At 42.0% G+C, this 18394-nt stretch overlaps 1 protein-coding gene across 9 annotated transcripts in view; it reads left to right on the top strand.

Moving 5' to 3' along the window:
* Positions 1-254: 254 nt before the first annotated feature.
* The window catches only part of fam161b (FAM161 centrosomal protein B), a 23735-nt gene continuing 5595 nt past the window's right edge, over positions 255-18394 (top strand). The window contains exons 1-7 of one of the 9 annotated variants that reach the window (XM_068038632.1): positions 294-347; positions 1091-1319; positions 3014-3330; positions 4434-4579; positions 9620-10027; positions 10731-11068; positions 14958-15085. In XM_068038632.1, coding sequence (XP_067894733.1) covers positions 3020-3330; positions 4434-4579; positions 9620-10027; positions 10731-11068; positions 14958-15085 — 1331 coding nt within the window. In that variant the 5' untranslated portion in view covers positions 294-347; positions 1091-1319; positions 3014-3019. Of the gene's footprint in view, positions 348-369; positions 538-610; positions 644-684; positions 1320-2373; positions 2485-3013; positions 3331-4433; positions 4580-9619; positions 10028-10730; positions 11069-14957; positions 15086-18394 lie in introns of those variants that run through there. The other 8 variants (XM_068038633.1, XM_068038626.1, XM_068038625.1 and 5 more) reach the window with 8 other exon arrangements.

Below are 18394 nucleotides of genomic sequence, written 5' to 3'. Positions count from 1 at the left end.
ACATTATACTCCATCTGCCAGATGTCATAAACTGCGGTATATCAATGGAAGGTTTTTACTACGAAGCATCTTTAGTGATACACCAAATTACTGAATGGACGTGAGGAAAGCGGACACGTGGCATGACTGAGCCAATCACAGCCTGCGCAGCCCATCCAGTGGAGGACGGCTTGTTGCCTGCGGAATGGGGGCGGGGCTGTTGAGATTGACACGCACATCATCCAATCAGTTTCCACAGCAGGGTCGCGATCCCGCCAGTCAGTGCAGAGGAAGGCGGTGCTAATGGTTCTTCCTTGGTATTTGATGCTGATAGTAATTTGATGTTTGAAAGATGCCGGTGTCGCAGGGTTTGTCGTTTCTCGCTAATTCCTACGTTAGAAACCGATGCCGAAGTCAGGAGGAGACGCGGGCCGGGAGAGCTGGATGGTGGGGGGCGAGGGCGGCCATCACCCGAAGCAGTGTAGACAAAATGGCCTTTTCCCTGCTAAATAACATGGCGATAGTGAACCCGGGCACGACGGGATGCACCTGTGTCCAGTGAGACCCTACTGCCGGCGGCAGGATTATTTTATTGCCTTTACAGAGCTGTTGTTGCCACAGCCTGGCTGCTAGGCCTCAGGCCTGGATGTTTCCGGTTGCTATGGTAACACTGTCCTGGCTCAGTTGGTTTGGTGTATGTGGATTATAAATGTTTGTATTATTCCAGATTATCCCAACCAAAAACATTTCCAACCTTGAGTTAAAGTGAAATTTAAAAAATAATTAAGATGTTACCAATTTACCAACAAAAATAACTGAGCAGACCTTCTTGGATTTGCTGTAGTTTTATTCTTAATGGAAATAACAAGAACATACTGAAAATACTCTAGCTCAGACAGCGTCTGGGGAGAGGGAAATAGAGTTAACATTTCAGGACTGGAGAAAGTTTTTTCCACTCTCCCCTTTCCCTGCCTTACTTAAAACCTGTTACATCTCCAATTTTTTCCAGTTCTGATGAAGGTCATCCACCAGAAACATTAACTCTGCTTCTCTCACCATAGATGCTGCCTGATCTGCTGAGTGTTTCCAGTATTTTCTATTCTTATTTCAGATTTCCAGCATCCGCGCTATTTTGCGTTTTACAATTTTTAAGGAACGGTTGATCTGCTGTGGTATTGTTCACCAGTGCCGTGCAGTCTGGAGGATATTTGTGATATTGGTTGTGGACTTTCCCTTTACGGGCATTGCTATATGCTACTTGCTTGTGGAAGAGGGACAGTTTCTGCAGATTGGCAGCTCCAGCTCCTACCTTTGGGGAGAGGTCACATTATGAAGGACAGGTAAAGCAGAAGAAAACTGCTGGCTTTTAAAGAAAATACTTATGGTATTTTGAGTGAAGTATGATGACAGTTTCTTAGCACAAATATTTTTAAACTAAATCTTTATATAATTAATACTTGAGGTGTAGGTGACACCTTACAGTAAGTGACACATTACTAATTGCACACCCCTAGGTGCCCTGAGAACATGAAGAGTCAACGGTGTTATGGCCACATGGTGTGACGTGGGTTGTTCCCACTGTTCAACTCCCCACCTGACCTCAGCAAGCATTAGAGTTTATCCCCTTGGTGTTTCATTTCTCAAATTAACAGTTAGCGACAGATTTTCTTGTTGGTTTTAAAAAACAAAGTCAACTTTTATTGATCAATATGCCTTATCTTGAAATTTTTGTAACTCATCCATTCACACATTCACTCGCATGCGCACACAAGAAGAAACAGATAGAGAAGGAAAAGAGGGAGGTGGTTTTTAGTGGGGGTAAAGGTTACAATAAACCTGTTGAATTCTGTTGAGAATCAAGTTCTAGATGGATGCAGGCCTGAGATGATTGTAGATTTTTCTCTTGATTGAAAGTTCTGTTGAAGATGGTGGGTTACTTCTAGCTCTCACTGATGTATACTGTAGATGTCGGATTTTTTTCAGCAGGGCACTGTGCTTCCTGACTTGCCTGGAACACTAGCTGTTAGATGTTGCTTCTTTCCTGGATGAGTCTATCTCTCTCTGTCTCTCTGGTGTCTCTTTAAGAAAAAGCTGTTATGTCTCACCTGTTGGGAGACATTCTGGTTTCTTCCCCATGGTGATCGCACAGTGGCCACGACATGGCTACTTCACACCTCCTTTGTTTTGGAAGAAGTCATTAAATTCTGGAATATTTTAGGATAGGTGTAGGTTGGGTTCCATTAACACCTTGTAGCTTAGAAGATTTGTCCTTTGTCTTTGTCAGACAATTTGAATATGCAAAAGGTCAATCCCCTTTTTCCTTCGGCAATCATTTTGGACCATTGCTCGCTTTTTAAAATAAATATTCATTTTTTTAAAGACAAAGACCATTTTTAATAACTCTTGAGTGAGTCCATGATTGTTGTATCATCGCATTTCCAGTATGCGTGGCAACTGCATAGTGTGCTTATGAAGTTACATCTAAGCCAGACAAAAGTAGACATGGTAGGACTCTTCCCTGGGTTTTTACAACAATATTTCAGCATTTATGTTCAATTTATTCTGGCACCAGCCCACAAATTACCAGATTACATTCAAAATTTGTTTGCAAGGACTTTGAATTCATGGCCTCTGATTTGCTAGTCCAGTGCCACTGAGCTACCTAATGCACCTGATAAAATTGAGTAATTTATTATAATGTGTAAATCTTTACCAATTATAGCTCTGGGGAATTCTAGATCTGATCTAGGTTGATACATTTGCACAGGATATCACTTGAATTATGTGATAACTACAAATCTGAAGAATATGAATATTATATATCTTACTGTTAAGCCAAAAATTTGAACAGTACCAAAAGTTACCACAATAAAAGTATAAAATTCTTAATAACAGACACTTAGTGTCTGAAAGAGACTTTCAATTAATGAACGTCCTGCTCTCATCCAAAAATTTAATATATTATTACAGATTTACAACATTCATGGTTTCTTAATGATTGCAATAAAATGATAATTGCTGTATGATCTTTCAGCAGGATATGTCTCAACATGATCCAGACTCCAACAACAAATTTCCGACTGCTGGGTTTAACAGGAACAAGAAAGCTGAATTAATGGAGTTTTTGAAGCAAGATCAAAGAATGTTTGAAAAGCAGTACTATGAAGAGCTTTTGACCTTAAAGAACTCATGTAGGCAGAGGCTGCTGATGCTAGGCAAGCAGTATGAGCAACAGAAGAATAAGGGTGACACAAAAAGGTTGGGACTGACAGAGGAACTAGACAGGTTTTTCACAATTAATGAAGGAAGAACTCGTGTAACACATACTCCCTGCAAGCTGCATTTATCTGGGTGAGTCTATTGTTGTCAATGTAGATAAATCCATCAAGCTTGGGTTAATTATTTGCCCCTCAATTCCCATACACATTAATTAGCCCCTTTTATTGGTTCTTGGTGCTTCAAAAACAACAACTTGCATTTATATAGTACTTTTAACACAGCAAAACATCCTAAAGCACTTAACAAGAGTGTTATCAATAAAGACATTTTTGACGCCAAGTCATCAAAGGAGATATCAGGACAGATGACAAAAAGCTTGATCAAAGAGATAGCATCTTAAAGGAGAGAGAGATAGAGATGCAGATATATTTAGCAAGGGAATTCCATAGCTTAGGGCCCAGGCAGCTGAAAGTACAGCTGCCAATGATGGAGCTTAAAATTGAGGACTTAACAACTCAGTTAAAATTCATACTCTTGGAGCCAGTAATGTTCTATGATCCTACTTAAACAAATAAAAAAATTGCTGTTAAACTCTGAAACAAAATATGTTTTGCTATTAACTGATCTGATGTGGCAGTTTGTTGATGCAGCACTTTGGAGCTCTTATGCCCTGTGCCACTGAATGGAAAGATGTGGGTTTGTACTCCTGAATCGTGGCCATGAACTCATTTCTTATGTGACAGCATGTGGGAATTGTAGTGAATGTTTACAAACAGTGCAGAGAGCTGACAAAGTGTGACTGGGTGCTTTTAGTCTAAGAATCCTTTGTAGCTTTTCATTCCTTTTGTTACAATATAGTCTCTTATATACTGAAAAAAAACTTCGTAAATTTGTTTTATCTATATTCCCTTGCCATTCCAAGGAGAATTGGATCTGAAATCTGCCTGCAGATGATGACAATGCAGTTTAGTACTAATTCAATGAGAGGCAAGTTTACACTAGCAGGACCACTTTCGTTTATTTCCACACTATGCCCTTCAGCATAGTCTACCTAGGATTTTCAAACTTGGAATTCATTCAGACTCTGTTGCAAACCCAAATTATATGATGGGGTGCATAGTCATGTACATATGATATCTATATTGTCTTTGGGCCATATATTACCAATGTCAAACAATCCTGACCATTTTATTCATTGTTTATCTTACTGTCAGCTATTATTATTTCTTTGTCAGAAATACAATGATGAGAAATTCCTACTCTGCGAATGAGCTCTGCAGTTTAACCGATTCAGAGCTGAATGCTAAAAAGAATCATTCTCAGCTGAAGAAGTCCAGCATACCTAAAAGTGCTACTTCAGCTTGGATTTCGCAGATTACAGGTGAAACATTTTCCAAATATATTAACACTAAAATAAAAGCAAAATACTGCGGATGCTGGAAATCTGAAATAAAAACAAGAAATGCTGGAACCACTCAGCAGGTCTGGCAGCATCTGTGGAAAGAGAAGCAGAGTTAACGTTTCGGGTCACTGACCCTTCTTCGGAACTAGCAAATATTAGAAATGTCAAAGGTTATAAGCAAGTGAGGTGGAGCAAGAGATAACAAAGGAGAAGGTGGAGATTGGACAAGGCCACATAGCTGACCAAAAGGTCATGGAGCAAAGGCAAACAATATGTTAATGGTGTGTTGAAAGACAAAGCATTAGTACAAATAGGGTGTTAACAGACTGAAGGTGGAACAGCAGCAAGTCCAAACATGAAAAAAACAGTGGGTAAGCAAACTGAACAAACTAAGGTGAAATGAAATAAGCATGAAAAAAAAGTTGTAAAAAAGAAGAAATAACTAAAAATAAAAGTAAAATGGGGGACCCGTTATGCTCTGAAATGATTGAACTCAATGTTCAGTCCGGCAGGCTGTAGTGTGCCTAATCGGTAAATGAGATGCTGTTCCTCGAGCTTGTGTTGATGTTCACTGGAACACTGCAGCAATCCCAGGACAGAGATGTGAGCATGAGCAGTGTTGAAATGGCAAGCAACCGGAAGCTCAGAGTCCTGCTTGCGGACTGAGCAGCGGTGTTCCGCAAAGCGGTCACCCAGTCTGCGTTTGGTCTCTCCAGTGTAGAGGAGACCACATTGGGAGCAGCGAATACAGCATACTACATTGAAAGAAGTACCAGTAAATCGCTGCTTCACCTGAAAGGAGTGTTTGTGGCCTGGGTTAGTGAGGAGAGAGGAGGTAAATGGGCAGGTATTACACCTCCTGCGATTGCAGGGGAAGGTGCCATGGGATGGGGACGAGGTGGCGGGGGTAATGGAGGAGTGGACCAGGGTGTCGCGGAGGGAACGATCCCTTCGGAATGCTGACAGGGGAAGGGAGGGGAAGATGCGTTTGGTAGTGGCATCACGCTGGAGTGGCGGAAATGGCGGAGGATGATCCTTTGGATATGGAGGCTGATGGGGTGGAAAGTGAGGACAAGGCGAACCCTGTCACGGTTCTGGGAGGAAGGGGAAGGGGTGAGGGTAGAGGTACATTCACTTCCTTCAAGTAAAAGGCTGTGGGTACCCACATGGGTCCTAGTTATGCCTGTCTTTTTGTGGGATATGTCGAGCATTCTTTGTTCCAGTCCTACTCAGGCCCCCTCCCCCAACTCTTTTTCCGGTAGATTGATGACTGTATTGGTGCCGTTTCCTGCTCCCGCCCCGAACTGGAAAACCTTATCAACTTTGCTTCCAATTTCCACCCTTCTCTTACCTTTACATGGTCCATGTCTGACACTTCCCTTCTCTTCCTCGACTTCTCTGTCTCCATCTCTGGGGATAGGTTGTCTACTAATATCCATTATAAGCCCACCGACTCCCACAGCTACCTCGACTACACTTCTTCACACCCTGCCTCCTGTAAGCATTCCATTCTCCCAGTTTCTCTGTCTACCAACCCATCTGCTCTGATGATGCTACCTTCCATGACCGTGCTTCTGATATGACCTCCTTTTTCCTCAATCGAGGATTCCCCCCCATTGTTGTTGACAGGGCCCTCAACAGTGTCCGGCCCATTTCCCGCACCTCTACCCTCACCCCTTCCCCTCCCTCCCAGAACCGTGACAGGGTTCCCCTTGTCCTCACTTTCCACCCCATCAGCATCCACATCCAAAGGATCATCCTTTGCTATTTCCGCCACCTCCAGCGTGATGCCACCACCAAACGCATCTTCCCCTCCCTTCCCCTGTCAGCATTCCAAAGGGATCGTTCCCTCCACGACACCCTGGTCCACTCCTCCATTACCCCCACCACCTCGTCCCCATCCCATGGCACCTTCCCCTGAAATCGCAGGAGGTGTAATACCTGCCCATTTACCTCCTCTCTCCTCACTATCCCAGGCCCCAAACACTCCTTTCAGGTGAAGCAGCGATTTACTTGTACTTCTTTCAATGTAGTATACTGTATTCGCTGCTCACAATGTGGCCTCCTCTACACTGGGGAGACCAAACGCAGACTGGGTGACCGCTTTGCGGAACACCTCTGCTCAGTCCGCAAGCAGGACCCTGAGCTTCCGGTTGCTTGCCATTTCAACACTCCCCCCTGCTCACATTTCTGTCCTGGGATTGCTGCAATGTTCCAGTGAACATCAACGCAAGCTCGAGGAACAGCATCTCATTTACCGATTAGGCACACTACAGCCTGCCGGACTGAACATTGAGTTCAATCATTTCAGAGCATGACGGGCCCTCCATTTTACTTTTATTTTTAGTTATTTTTTTCTTTTTTACATTTATACAACTTTTTTTTCATGTTTATTTCATTTCACCTTAGTTTGTTCAGTTTGCTTACCCACTGTTTTTTTTCATGTTTGGACTTGCTGCTGTTCTACCTTCAGTCTGTTAACACCCTATTTGTACTAATGCTTTGTCTTTCAACACACCATTAACATATTGTTTGCCTTTGCTCCATGACCTTTTGGTCAGCTATGTGGCCTGGTCCAATCTCCACCTTCTCCTTTGTTATCTCTTGTCCCACCTCCACCTCACTTGCTTATAACCTTTGACATTTCTAATATTTGCTAGTTCCGAAGAAGGGTCACTGACCCGAAACGTTAACTCTGCTTCTCTTTCCACAGATGCTGCCAGACCTGCTGAGTGGTTCCAGCATTTCTTGTTTTTATTTTGTATTAACACTAGCGGTTTTCAAACTTATTTGGGTTGAAGGACCCTTTTCCAATGGATTAGTAATCACGGACCATCTAAATTATACTGTATAACACTTATGATATGAAAGTGCTGATTATAGAGAGCATTTTAATAATGCTTTTAAGAAAACAGATATGTACTTTCATGCCACTTCAGTGCTGCTCCATGCATGCTCCCCTGCTAGTGAGACAGCCAGCCCATTCTGCGCTGCACACGTGGCGACCACACTCCAATCCAGCTTGCATTTTCACATTATTTTGCAAACCCCTTGGAAAGTCTCTACAGTTGCTCAAGGGTCCGGCAACCCCAGCTTGAGAATCACTGAACTACAGAGAAACCAAGCTTTTCATAGCAAAGAAAACATTTTCTGTCAGAAGGAGAAATTTATTAAGAGTCACAAATGAAAAAATATATATATTTCAGGGGTATTCTATATCTAAATATCTTTTAGCATTGTACCAAAGAATCCAGTAGGTCTTCTACAATTAACAGTTGGGGAATGGGAATTATAACTACTTGCACAAAGATTAAAGTAAAAGAAAGATATCTGGGGCTGGGTTTTCCTTCACAATGCCACCTAAAATCGGGTGGGAGAGTAATAGAAAATGGGCAAAATCAGTTAGTGAGGCTTACTGCTACTTTCCAGCTTCAAACTCAATTTCTTTCCCTCCAACTCTGCTGGTACAGCTACCAGCCACTCATTTCCCAGCAGCCGCATGTAAATACTAGCAAGGAAATGGAGCCCAGTTAGCTACCCAATTTCCCCATTTACCGCCTTGACCTCCGCCAGCCCTAGGAATGGCCAACAGACCTGGGGGTAGGAGAGGTAAAGATCATCATATGCATAAAAGACTAATGGAAGAGTACTGTACAACCTGAAATGAATGAAAATTAAGTCACATTTTCTCATGTACAATGCACCACCAGATTACGCTCTGTAGATCAGATTTGGGAAGAGATGACATCTTTACGACTCCTCATTACTAGAGAGTTGTTATGTTATGCTTGTGGAAAAATATCGGAGTTTGAGCCATTGCCTTCAGCAAAGCAGGGCAGATAAAGAAGGAAACTCAGGGGCAAGAATATCCAGTATTGGAATCACGAGAACTATAAACTCTGCTGCTTTAAATGGAGGATTGAGGAACGAGGAGTCAGCCGTACCAACACATCTCCAAGATTATTTGTCATCAGTGTTAAAACAAAGGTGGGGATGACAAAATGTCCGCCCTGTGTAATAGGTGATGGACAGTGCAGTGATAAACTCACAATTAATATTAAAAAAAGAGAATATAAGGTGGCTGATGTAATGAAGTGAAGAATTTACACTAGTTCAGCAGGGGCGTTCTTCTAAGTTTGATGGTTGTTGCGGGAGGACAGACGGAGCACTACTTTGCATACAGCCTGTGTTATAGCTGACCTGGGTGCATTTGATCTGCAAAGTGGAAAGGTACTCTGTTTCAGATGACATTCTGCACCTTGGTTGGCTCAAAAATAACCAAAGATCATAAATATAAGATAGCTCCCTGGCTGGTGAACCTAGAACACAGGGGCTCAGCTTAGGACTGAGATGAGGAGAAATTTCTTCACTTTTGTGAATCTTTGGAATTCTCTACCCAGAGGGTGTGGATACTCCATTGTTGAGTGTATTCAAGGCTGAGATGGACAGATTTTTGGTTTCTCAGGGAATCAAGGATATGGGGAGTGGGCAGGAAACTGGAATTGAGGCAGAAGATCAGCCATGATCGTATTGAATGTGGAGCAGACTCGAAGAGGCGAATGGTCTACTCCTGCTCCCATTTCTTATGTTCTTATATTCTTAAATCTAATAAGGAATTCAGGAACAATTTCTTTACTCAGTGGTTAGAATGTGGAACTTGCTACCACATTGAGTGGTTGACCCGGGTAGAGTAGATGCATTTAAGGGAATGCTAGATAAGTAGATAAGGGAGAAGGGAATAGAAGGATATGTTGATAAGGTGAGATAAAGTAAGGTGGGAGGAAGCTTATATGCAGAATAATCACCAGCATAGACCTATTGGACTGAATGGCCTGTTTCTGTGCTGTAGAGTCTATGTAATTAAGGAGAGCGGAATTGCACTGCTGATACTCTTCTATCATTCAGAGCAAAGACAATCAATGATTAATGAATGTTTTAACATGCTGAAAAGAACTTGTGTAGCATCCATCACTGTTGCATTACTCTGTACATATTTTCTTACTGAATTGTTTTGTGCAGTCCCTCAGCCATTCAACATGACTATGCGGGAAGGTCAAAAGACTCAGCTTCTCAGATCTAGGCTATTGCTGGAAATAGAGAAGGAGCTAGTGGAAAGACGGAAGAAGGAAGAGGCAGAATGCCAGAAGAAATTCCGAGCTCTTCCTGTACCCGCTCATGTTTATCTGCAACTTTATGACGAAATGAATGAACGGAATGAGGAAAGGAGGAGGAGAGAAAAAGAGAAGCGCAGAGAGTTTCTGATGTCCACACAGAAACCATTTAATTTTACAGAGAAGGAGGAAGGGAGGAAGGAGAAGTTGAAACTACAGCTCAGTACAGTGGCACCAGAAACCGTGAAGACGGCAAAACAGATAAAGAAAATTCCACGGTCCGTTCAGGATCCAACAGTAAGCGAGAAACTAAAAGGTAAACTGAGTAACTGCTTACAATATGCATAAACACTGAATGGTCTACATTGTGCTGAAGTATTCTGGTCATGCTACACAGCGGGAACTGAAACAGAATTCCCCATGGCACAGACCATCTCCAGATGGGATGGTAACCTGATCTCCGGCATCTGCCTATGCAGCTCTTGACTAGAAATAGGAGCCGTCTTGAGAGTGGTCAGTGGCAAAAGTGAGGGTTGGCAATCAATTTATTTTGCACCTCATTGTGGTTTTGTTTCTGGCCCTTGCTCCGCCCCTGTCTCTTCCGGTGTACAAGATGGCTGAGATTGGAAATTTGCTGCATAAATCTCAAGAACAAACCAATTCACATGCTGTCCATTACACAGCTGTTGAAAGTCCAACACACCCCACAACACATTTGATAATTAATTATTAGTAAACCTCTGTCAGCCCCACGGAGTAGCACTTAAGAGCATTCTTATGAGATTCAAAACTGACTGAGCTGAAATGTTAGACAACTATTCCTAACAGGAGAGACCAGGCAGGCTTCTGCTGAGCAACTCTCCATAGCAGCACAGCTGAGATGCCAATCGTGCAGTGTTGAGTCTGAATCTTTGCTTATCCGCTTCCCAGTGCCATGATATCACGTATCAATACTACCAAGTACACTGCTAAGAATTTTTCTGTTGAAATACTTTTTTTTTTCCCTCTGTTCCTGAAAGAAGAGGAACTGTTCAGAAAGATCCGGATACAGATGCGAGCTGCGGACTTGCTCAAAATTGCTACCTCACCTATAGATCTTCATCCGCACAAAAAAGAGCTGGCCAGAACAAGCTCTGCGAAAACAAGCCGGGAAAAGTTGGGATTCCTAGAAGAAAGTCCAAAGTTCAAGCCAAGGATAAATCCAGAAGTTCCTGACTATGCAAAACTCTACAAAACATTTCAGAGAGAAGCGAGAAGAAAGCAGGAGATGAAGGAGACGACTAAATGTGTGCCCTTTAAACTCCACACATCAAATTTACCAACACGGCAAAGTAAAACAAGTGAAGCTGTATCAAAGGTAAGTTTTTCACTGCAGTGCCATCGGTTGGAAGAATCTGTCAAAGCTTGGTGTATTTTGAGAATTAATGCCAGCAGCCCTATACATACTGGAATTCCTGTCTGGATGCATGGGAGTAGATTTTTGTCTTCGCTTACTGGGCAGTGCAGATTGCCCACCAATAGAACCCGCCTGGTTTTCAAGCTATTGATTACACTATTACTCCAGGATTTCCACCAATCTTCCGCCGAAGTTGCGGCAGAAGAATGGGGAATGACCGTGGCAATTTTACCCTTGAGACTTTACTTGTACGTAATCAAGTGTGGAAAAAATACCTATATCCCATTCTAGACCACACGTGCAACATAGAACTGGCTGGTAAGATGTAACTCCGATGAGCAAAATTGAGAGAGTCACTGGAATACTCCAGACTGAAAGTAAGAAACAGAGTTTGTACTTGTCAAATCAAATGTAAATTATTTGGCAACTCTGTGGCTCAGAGGTTAAGTGCACTACTTGACGTAGTTTCTCAGCCCTCTCGATCTAGTTGGTCTTAAGTTCAATATGTGACTTGTGCTGAGTTAGCAACTCACAATTGGAGTAGAGCTATCAATGCCAAAATTTATCTCTGGATCAGACAGATTCTTAAACAGTAACCGGGGTGAACACAGCATGGAAAAGGAGCCCAGGACTCATTAGCATCATTTTCAAAACTAATAAGCTTGCAGCACCTCACCATCGCGAGTCTTGAGCAGCAGCACAGTAACTCCATTCTTAAAAAAAAATCAAACTCTGCTCAATGATCCTGGTGTTGAGGAAGCACAGGGTGAAATCTCCAGCAGCCCCCTCCCCCGCTCCAGGACAGCTCATTTATGTGCACTTGGTGCAAAATGTCCCCTATATTCCATATTCTCTTCACTGTACCCACCACCCAGATATCGGCTTGCGTACAATCTACTCATAGTACAAACTTGCTTAATCCAAATCATCTGGATCGATTTTTGATGCTATTGTTCTGTGTTGTTTACATGACTTTATTCAAAATATTGGATGATTCAGGTTTTTTTTAATGCAAAAATGATTTTGAATTATCAGGAGTAGACAGTCTAATCAAATATTGGGGATCAGATGGTGGCTGTAACCTTAACTGATGCCCTTGATTCAGATACTTGAAGCTTCTTTTGGTGGAAATGACATTCATTTAGAGTCATATAGTTTTACAGCACAGAAACAGGCCCTTCGGCCCAATGCGCCTGCGCTGACCATCAAGCACCCATCCAAACTAATCCCATTTCCCTTCACTTGGCCTGTAGCCTTGTATGCAATAGCATTTCAAGTGCTCATCCAAATACTTCTTAAATGTCGTGAGTGTTCCTGGCTCTACCACCCTTTCAGGCAGTGTGTTCCAGATTCCAATCACCCTTTGAGTGAAAAAAAATTTCCTCAAATCCCCTCTAAACTTCCTGCCCCTTACCTTAAATCTATGCCCCCTAGTTATTGACCCCTCCGCTAAGGGAAAAAGTGTCTTCCTATCTAACCCATCAATGCCCCTTATAATTTTGTATATCCCTAAACAAATCCCGCCTCAGCCTTCCCTGCTCCAAGCAAAACAACCCCAGCCTATCCAGTCTCTCTTCATAACTGAAATGCTCCAGCCCAGGCAACATCCTGGTGAATCTCCTCTGCACCCTCTCCATTGCAATCACATCCTTCCTATAGTGTGGTGACCAGAACTGTACACAGTACTCCAGCTGTGGCCTAACCAGTGTTTTATACAGCTCCATCATAACCTTCCTACTCTTATATTCTATGCCTCAGCTAATAAAGGCAAGTATCCTGTATGCCTTCCTAACCACCTTATCTTATCTACCTGTGCTGCTGCCTTCAGTGATCTATGGACAAGCACCCCAAGGTCCCTTTGTACTCTCTAGGGTCCTACCATCCATGGTATATTCTATTGCCAGGTTAGACCTCCCAAAGTGCATCACCTCACACTTCTCAGGATTAAACTCCATTTACCACAGCACCACCCATCTTACCAGCCCATCTATATCGTCCTGTAATCTAAGTCTTTCCTCCTCACTATTCATGACACCACTAATTTTTGTGTCGTCTGCGAACTTACTGATCATACCTCCTATATTTACGTCTAAATCATTAATGTACACTACAAACATTAAGGGTCCCAGCACCGATCCCTGCGGTACCCCACTGGTCACAGGCCTCCATTCACAAAACAACCCTCTACCCTTACCCTCTGCCTTCTTCCACTAAGCCAATTTTGAATCCAATTTGCCAAATTACCCTGGATCCCATGGGCTTTTACTTTCTTAACCAATCTCCCATGCAGGACCTTATCAAAAGCCTGACTGAAGTCCATGTAGACTACATCAACTGCTTTACCCTCATCTACACCTCTAGTCACCTCCTCGAAAAATTCAATCAAATTTGTTAAACACGATCTCCCCCTGACAAAGCCATGTTGACTATCCCTGATCAATCCCTGCCTCTCCAAGTGGAGATTAATCCTGTCTCTCAGAATTTTTTCCCAATAATTTCCCTACCACTGATGTTAGACTCACAGGCCTATAATTACCTGGTTTATCCCTGCTCCCCTTCTTGAACAATGGTACCACATTCACTATCCTCCAGTCCTCTGGTACCTCTCCTGTGGCCAGAGAGGATCAGAAAATGTGTGTCAGAGCCCCCGCTATGCCCTCCCTTGTCTCATTATAGCAGCCTGGGATACATCTCATCTGGGCCTGGGGATTTATCCAGCTTTAAGCCTGCTAATACTCTCTCCTTTTCAATGCTAATTTGATCAAGTATATCACAATCCCCCTCCCTGATCACTATACCTACATCGTCCCTCTCCATAGTGAACACAGATGAAAAGTAATCATTCAAAACCTCACCTATGTCCTCTGGCTCCACACACAGATTGCCTCTTAGATCCCTAATGGGCCCCACATTTTCCCTGGTTATCCTCTTGTCCCTAACATAATTATAAAACACCTTGGGATTTTCCTTTTTCTTGTCTGCCAATTATTTTTCATGCCCCCTCTTCGCTCTCCTAATTACTTTAAGTACTCCCCTACACATACTCCTAGGGCCTCTGCTGTTTTCAGCACTCTGAATCTGCCATACGCCTCCTTCTTTTCCCCTAATACAATCCTCTATATCCCTTGACATTCAGGGTTCCCTTGACCTGTTGGTCCCACCTTTACGGGAACATGCTGGACCTGAACCCTCACAATTTCCTTTCTAAATGACTTCCACTGGTCTGAATTAGACTTTCCTATTAGAAGCTGCTCCCAGTTCACTTTGGCCAGATCCTGTTTTATCATATTGAAATTCGCCTTCCCCCAATTCAGTACTTTTATTTCTGGTCCCTCTATGTCCTTTTCCATAACAATCTTAAATCTTACAGAATTATGGTCACCATCCCTGAAATGCTCCCCCACTGCCACTTCTACCACTTGTCCGGCTTCATTCCCTAGAATTAAGTCCAGTACCGCTCCTCCTCTTGTAGGACGCTCTATGTGCTGGCTCAAAAAGCTGTCCCGAATGCACTTGAAGAATTCCGCCCCCTTTAAGCTTTTTGCACTAATACTATCCCCTCTAATATAGGGGAAGTTGAAATCCCTTACTATTATTACCCTATTATTTTTATACTATTCTGAGATTTGCCTACATATCTGCCTGACTGTTTGGAGGCCTGTAGTACACTCCCAGCCGAGTGGATAGTGATTTAACTGCACTTAATTATCCCAACTTTAGTGTAGGTACAATAATTTGTCCTTATTTCTTATAAAAATGGTTAGTTTCTTATAAAAATCTTGCATTAAACAATTATGATATTGTATAATTCTTCAAGCTTATAATAGTTACTTTGCTATCATGTTTACAGCATTCTCATAAAAAAGCAAAGATACACTTGACTAGAAGCAATTCTTTCAGTGGCATTCATTCACTATCTTCTGATACGCTTCCCACCTATACAACAGATGCTGCAAGAAAAAGACAATCAGCTGTCAGGTAAAACAAAATTGGAAGTTAAGCATAAACCGTCATGATAGATGAGTCCATGCTTTCTTTTTAATACATTGAAAATAAGTTCACCAAGTAATGGATTGTGAAGTCTGCCTCACATTTTTTTTTTTTAAACTTGTTCATGGAATGTAGCTGTTGCTGGCAAGGCCAGCATTTATTGCCCATCCCTAATTGCCCTTGGGAAGGTGGTGGTGAGCTTCCTTCTTGAAGACAACTGAGTGGCTTGCTAGGTCATAAGAATCAACCACATTGTAGTGGGTTTGGAGTCCTATAGACCAGACCAGGTAAGGATGGCAGATTTCCTTCCCTGATGGACATTATGAACCAGATGGGGTTTTTTTTTTTTAAAACAGTAGTTTCATTTTCTAGAGATTTCACCTTTACTGATGCTAGCCTTTTTATTCCAGATTTATTTAATTAAATTCCCCATCTGCTGTGCTGAGATTTGAACTCATTTCTCTGGATTATTAGTTCATGCCTTTGGATTACTAGTCCAGTAACATAGCCACAATGCTATAGTACCCCAGAGGGTTTACATAAATTCTCCTTTGGGTGAGTAAATAAAAATCTAGACTTTCCACCTAACTGAAGTTTCTCATCAGTGGTACTATTTTCTTTTAATATTTCCTCTGCATCCTCTCTAAGGCTTTGACATTCTTCCTAAAGCATGGTGTCCAGAATGGTCACACAATACTAACTTCTGGCCTGACAGTGTTTTATAAAGATTTAGCACAATTTCCTTGCTTTTGTACTCTATTCATAAAGCCAAGGACCCTGTATGACTTTTTAACAACCTTTAAAGATTTGTGTACATACATTCTTAAGTCTCCCTGTTCTTGCAACCCCTTTGAAATTGTACCATTTAGTTTTATTGCTTCTTCTCATTCTTCCTACCAAAATAAATCACTTCACACTTCCCTGCGTTAAATTTTATCTGCCATTGTTTGCCCATTTCACCAGTCTGCCTATGTCCTCCTGAAGTCTGTTGTTATTGTTACAACCAGGTGAAAAAGGTGTCTAGGGATCCCTCTCAGCCTTCACCTGGTCTTACAGTAACAGGGTTTAATTTTAAACAGTGTTTTTAGCTCCCCCTTGGTGAATCCTTGTTCACCGCTTTCCAATTATAAGGCAAAGAAACCTGCACAAACAGGTTTTCTTAGGTTTAAAGACGAAAAGTTGAAATTTATTGAACTTAAACTCTAATTCTGTTAACACCTACGGATACACGATATGCCCACGCAAGCATGCATATGCAATACACACATGCAAATAGATACAGAAAAGAGCAGAAGAAAAAAATAAAGTGGAAAAGTTTGAGGCAATATCTGAAGAGTTTTTGTTACGGTTCTTCGAGCTCACTGTAGTAGTCCTTGATTGTAGGTAGATCTTGCTTTTCGTTGGGGCCCAGTATTCTTCTTAAACCTTGTTCGCTGTAGGAGACTTTTCTCTCTCGAGTTCATGTGTCGTCAGTGGATTCAGAGGCTTGAGAAAGAGATGGGAGCAGACAGGAGAGATCTTCAGTCCAGGAGCAAACAGTCTTTGAGTTCAAACTGTTTGTACAATTCACAAAAACCCAGAGTGCCAAGCAGGTTAGTCATGTGACTAATTGGTCTGACCACGTCTTGGATTGTATCACCTTAGCAGTCTCTGGAATGCTCCTCTTACACACCATACCTGGTGATCAAGGTCCATTGTGGGTTGAATGTGTCAGGAAATGGTCCTTTGTCTTTCCAATCATCGTCTGTTAATATGCAAATGTATTTTCCAGCCACGGCTGATCTGTTTAACAAGTCCTTTCTTCACTCCAGTAACAATTTAAAATCAATGTTCATGACAAAATAATGTGCCTCATTCTTGGCAGTTGGGGGCCTAGCATGATACTATCCTCCTCACTATTTATTAAATTTTTAAGTTTCATGTCTTCTGCAAACTTTAAAATTCTGCTCTGTATACCCAAGTTCAGGGTCCAGGTCATTAATATATATGAAAAAGAGCTGTAGCTCTAATATTGATCCAACGAGTGTGCTTTCCTCCACTCTTTAAAAAAAAAACAACTGCTCACCACGATTACAAATGCCAAAAACTGCGAATGCTGGAAATCTGAAATAAAAACAGAAAATGCAGGAAATATTCAGCAAGTCAGACTGCATCTGTGAAGAGAGAAGTAGAGTTAATATTTCAGGCCAATGACCTTTCATTAGAACTGATGGGTTCAAACATGGAGTTGTGTGTAAGATGGGCACAGATTTAGGGAGTGACAATGTTCACAGACTTTGGAGAGGAAAGGGAAATTGGGCATCAGTCTGATCTGAGTTTTTGCAGAATTTTCTGTTTGTATTTCAGCTTTCCAGCTTGCACAGTATTTTGCACTCGTATTGGGGCTAGGCACATTAGTTTACAAAGGCAGAAGGGTCAGCGATGAGTTTTTTTGAGCTGGAGGTGATAATGGCAAATTTGAAGGGGGAGAAGGACAGTAGCTGAGGTGAAGAAACAGTTAACAATATTAGCTAATATGGGCTAGGAAGGAAAGTTGGGTGGTCGGCAGTTTGGAGGAATTAGGGTCAAGGGAGCAGGAAGTGGGTCTCCTGGACAAACGAAGCTTGGAAGGACAAACAACAGCTTACGCTTGTATAACAGGCAACAGTGACAGTCATGTATGCTTGTAAAGCAGCAAATAACAACCTACACTTAAAAGCAACCAAATATAACTCACACTTATGAAAGATCCAACAGCAACTTACTTACAAAGCAGCCAACAACAGCTTGCATTTACAGCAACAACTTATTGTTGCCAACAGCAACAATTTATACATATTTGCTTAATAGCCAATAACTTACACTCGCATAGCCAGCAACAACCTAAACTTGTATTACTGCCAACAACTGAATTAAGTAGGAGCCAAATACAACTTACACTAGGAAACATCCAACAATAACTTACTTTTGCATGACAGCCAACGACAGTTCACATTTATATATCAGCCAACTACCATTTACACTTAGAACAGCCAATAACAACTTAAACTTGGATATAAATTGACAACTTGTATAGCAGCCAACTATAATTATATTTATATAGCACCTTTCCTAGAACAAATGTCCCACCATACTTTCCAGGAACTTAGAGAGTACCAAGCAGGAAATGGGAGAAGTTACAGGAGATCATTAAAGGCACAGTAGAAGTTGAAAGTTTTGAGGAGGATTTTGAAGGTGGTATGTGTGGTGAATGGATTTAGGAATAGCGTTCGAGAGCACAGACTTGATGGCAGAAGTTTCTATCTGCTGAGTGGACTG

This window comes from Heterodontus francisci, chromosome 9 (assembly GCF_036365525.1).
Source record: "Heterodontus francisci isolate sHetFra1 chromosome 9, sHetFra1.hap1, whole genome shotgun sequence".
Taxonomy (NCBI): Eukaryota; Metazoa; Chordata; class Chondrichthyes; order Heterodontiformes; family Heterodontidae; genus Heterodontus; species Heterodontus francisci.
Note: the sequence above shows the minus strand (reverse complement) of the source record. Positions and strands in the feature narration are given on the sequence as shown.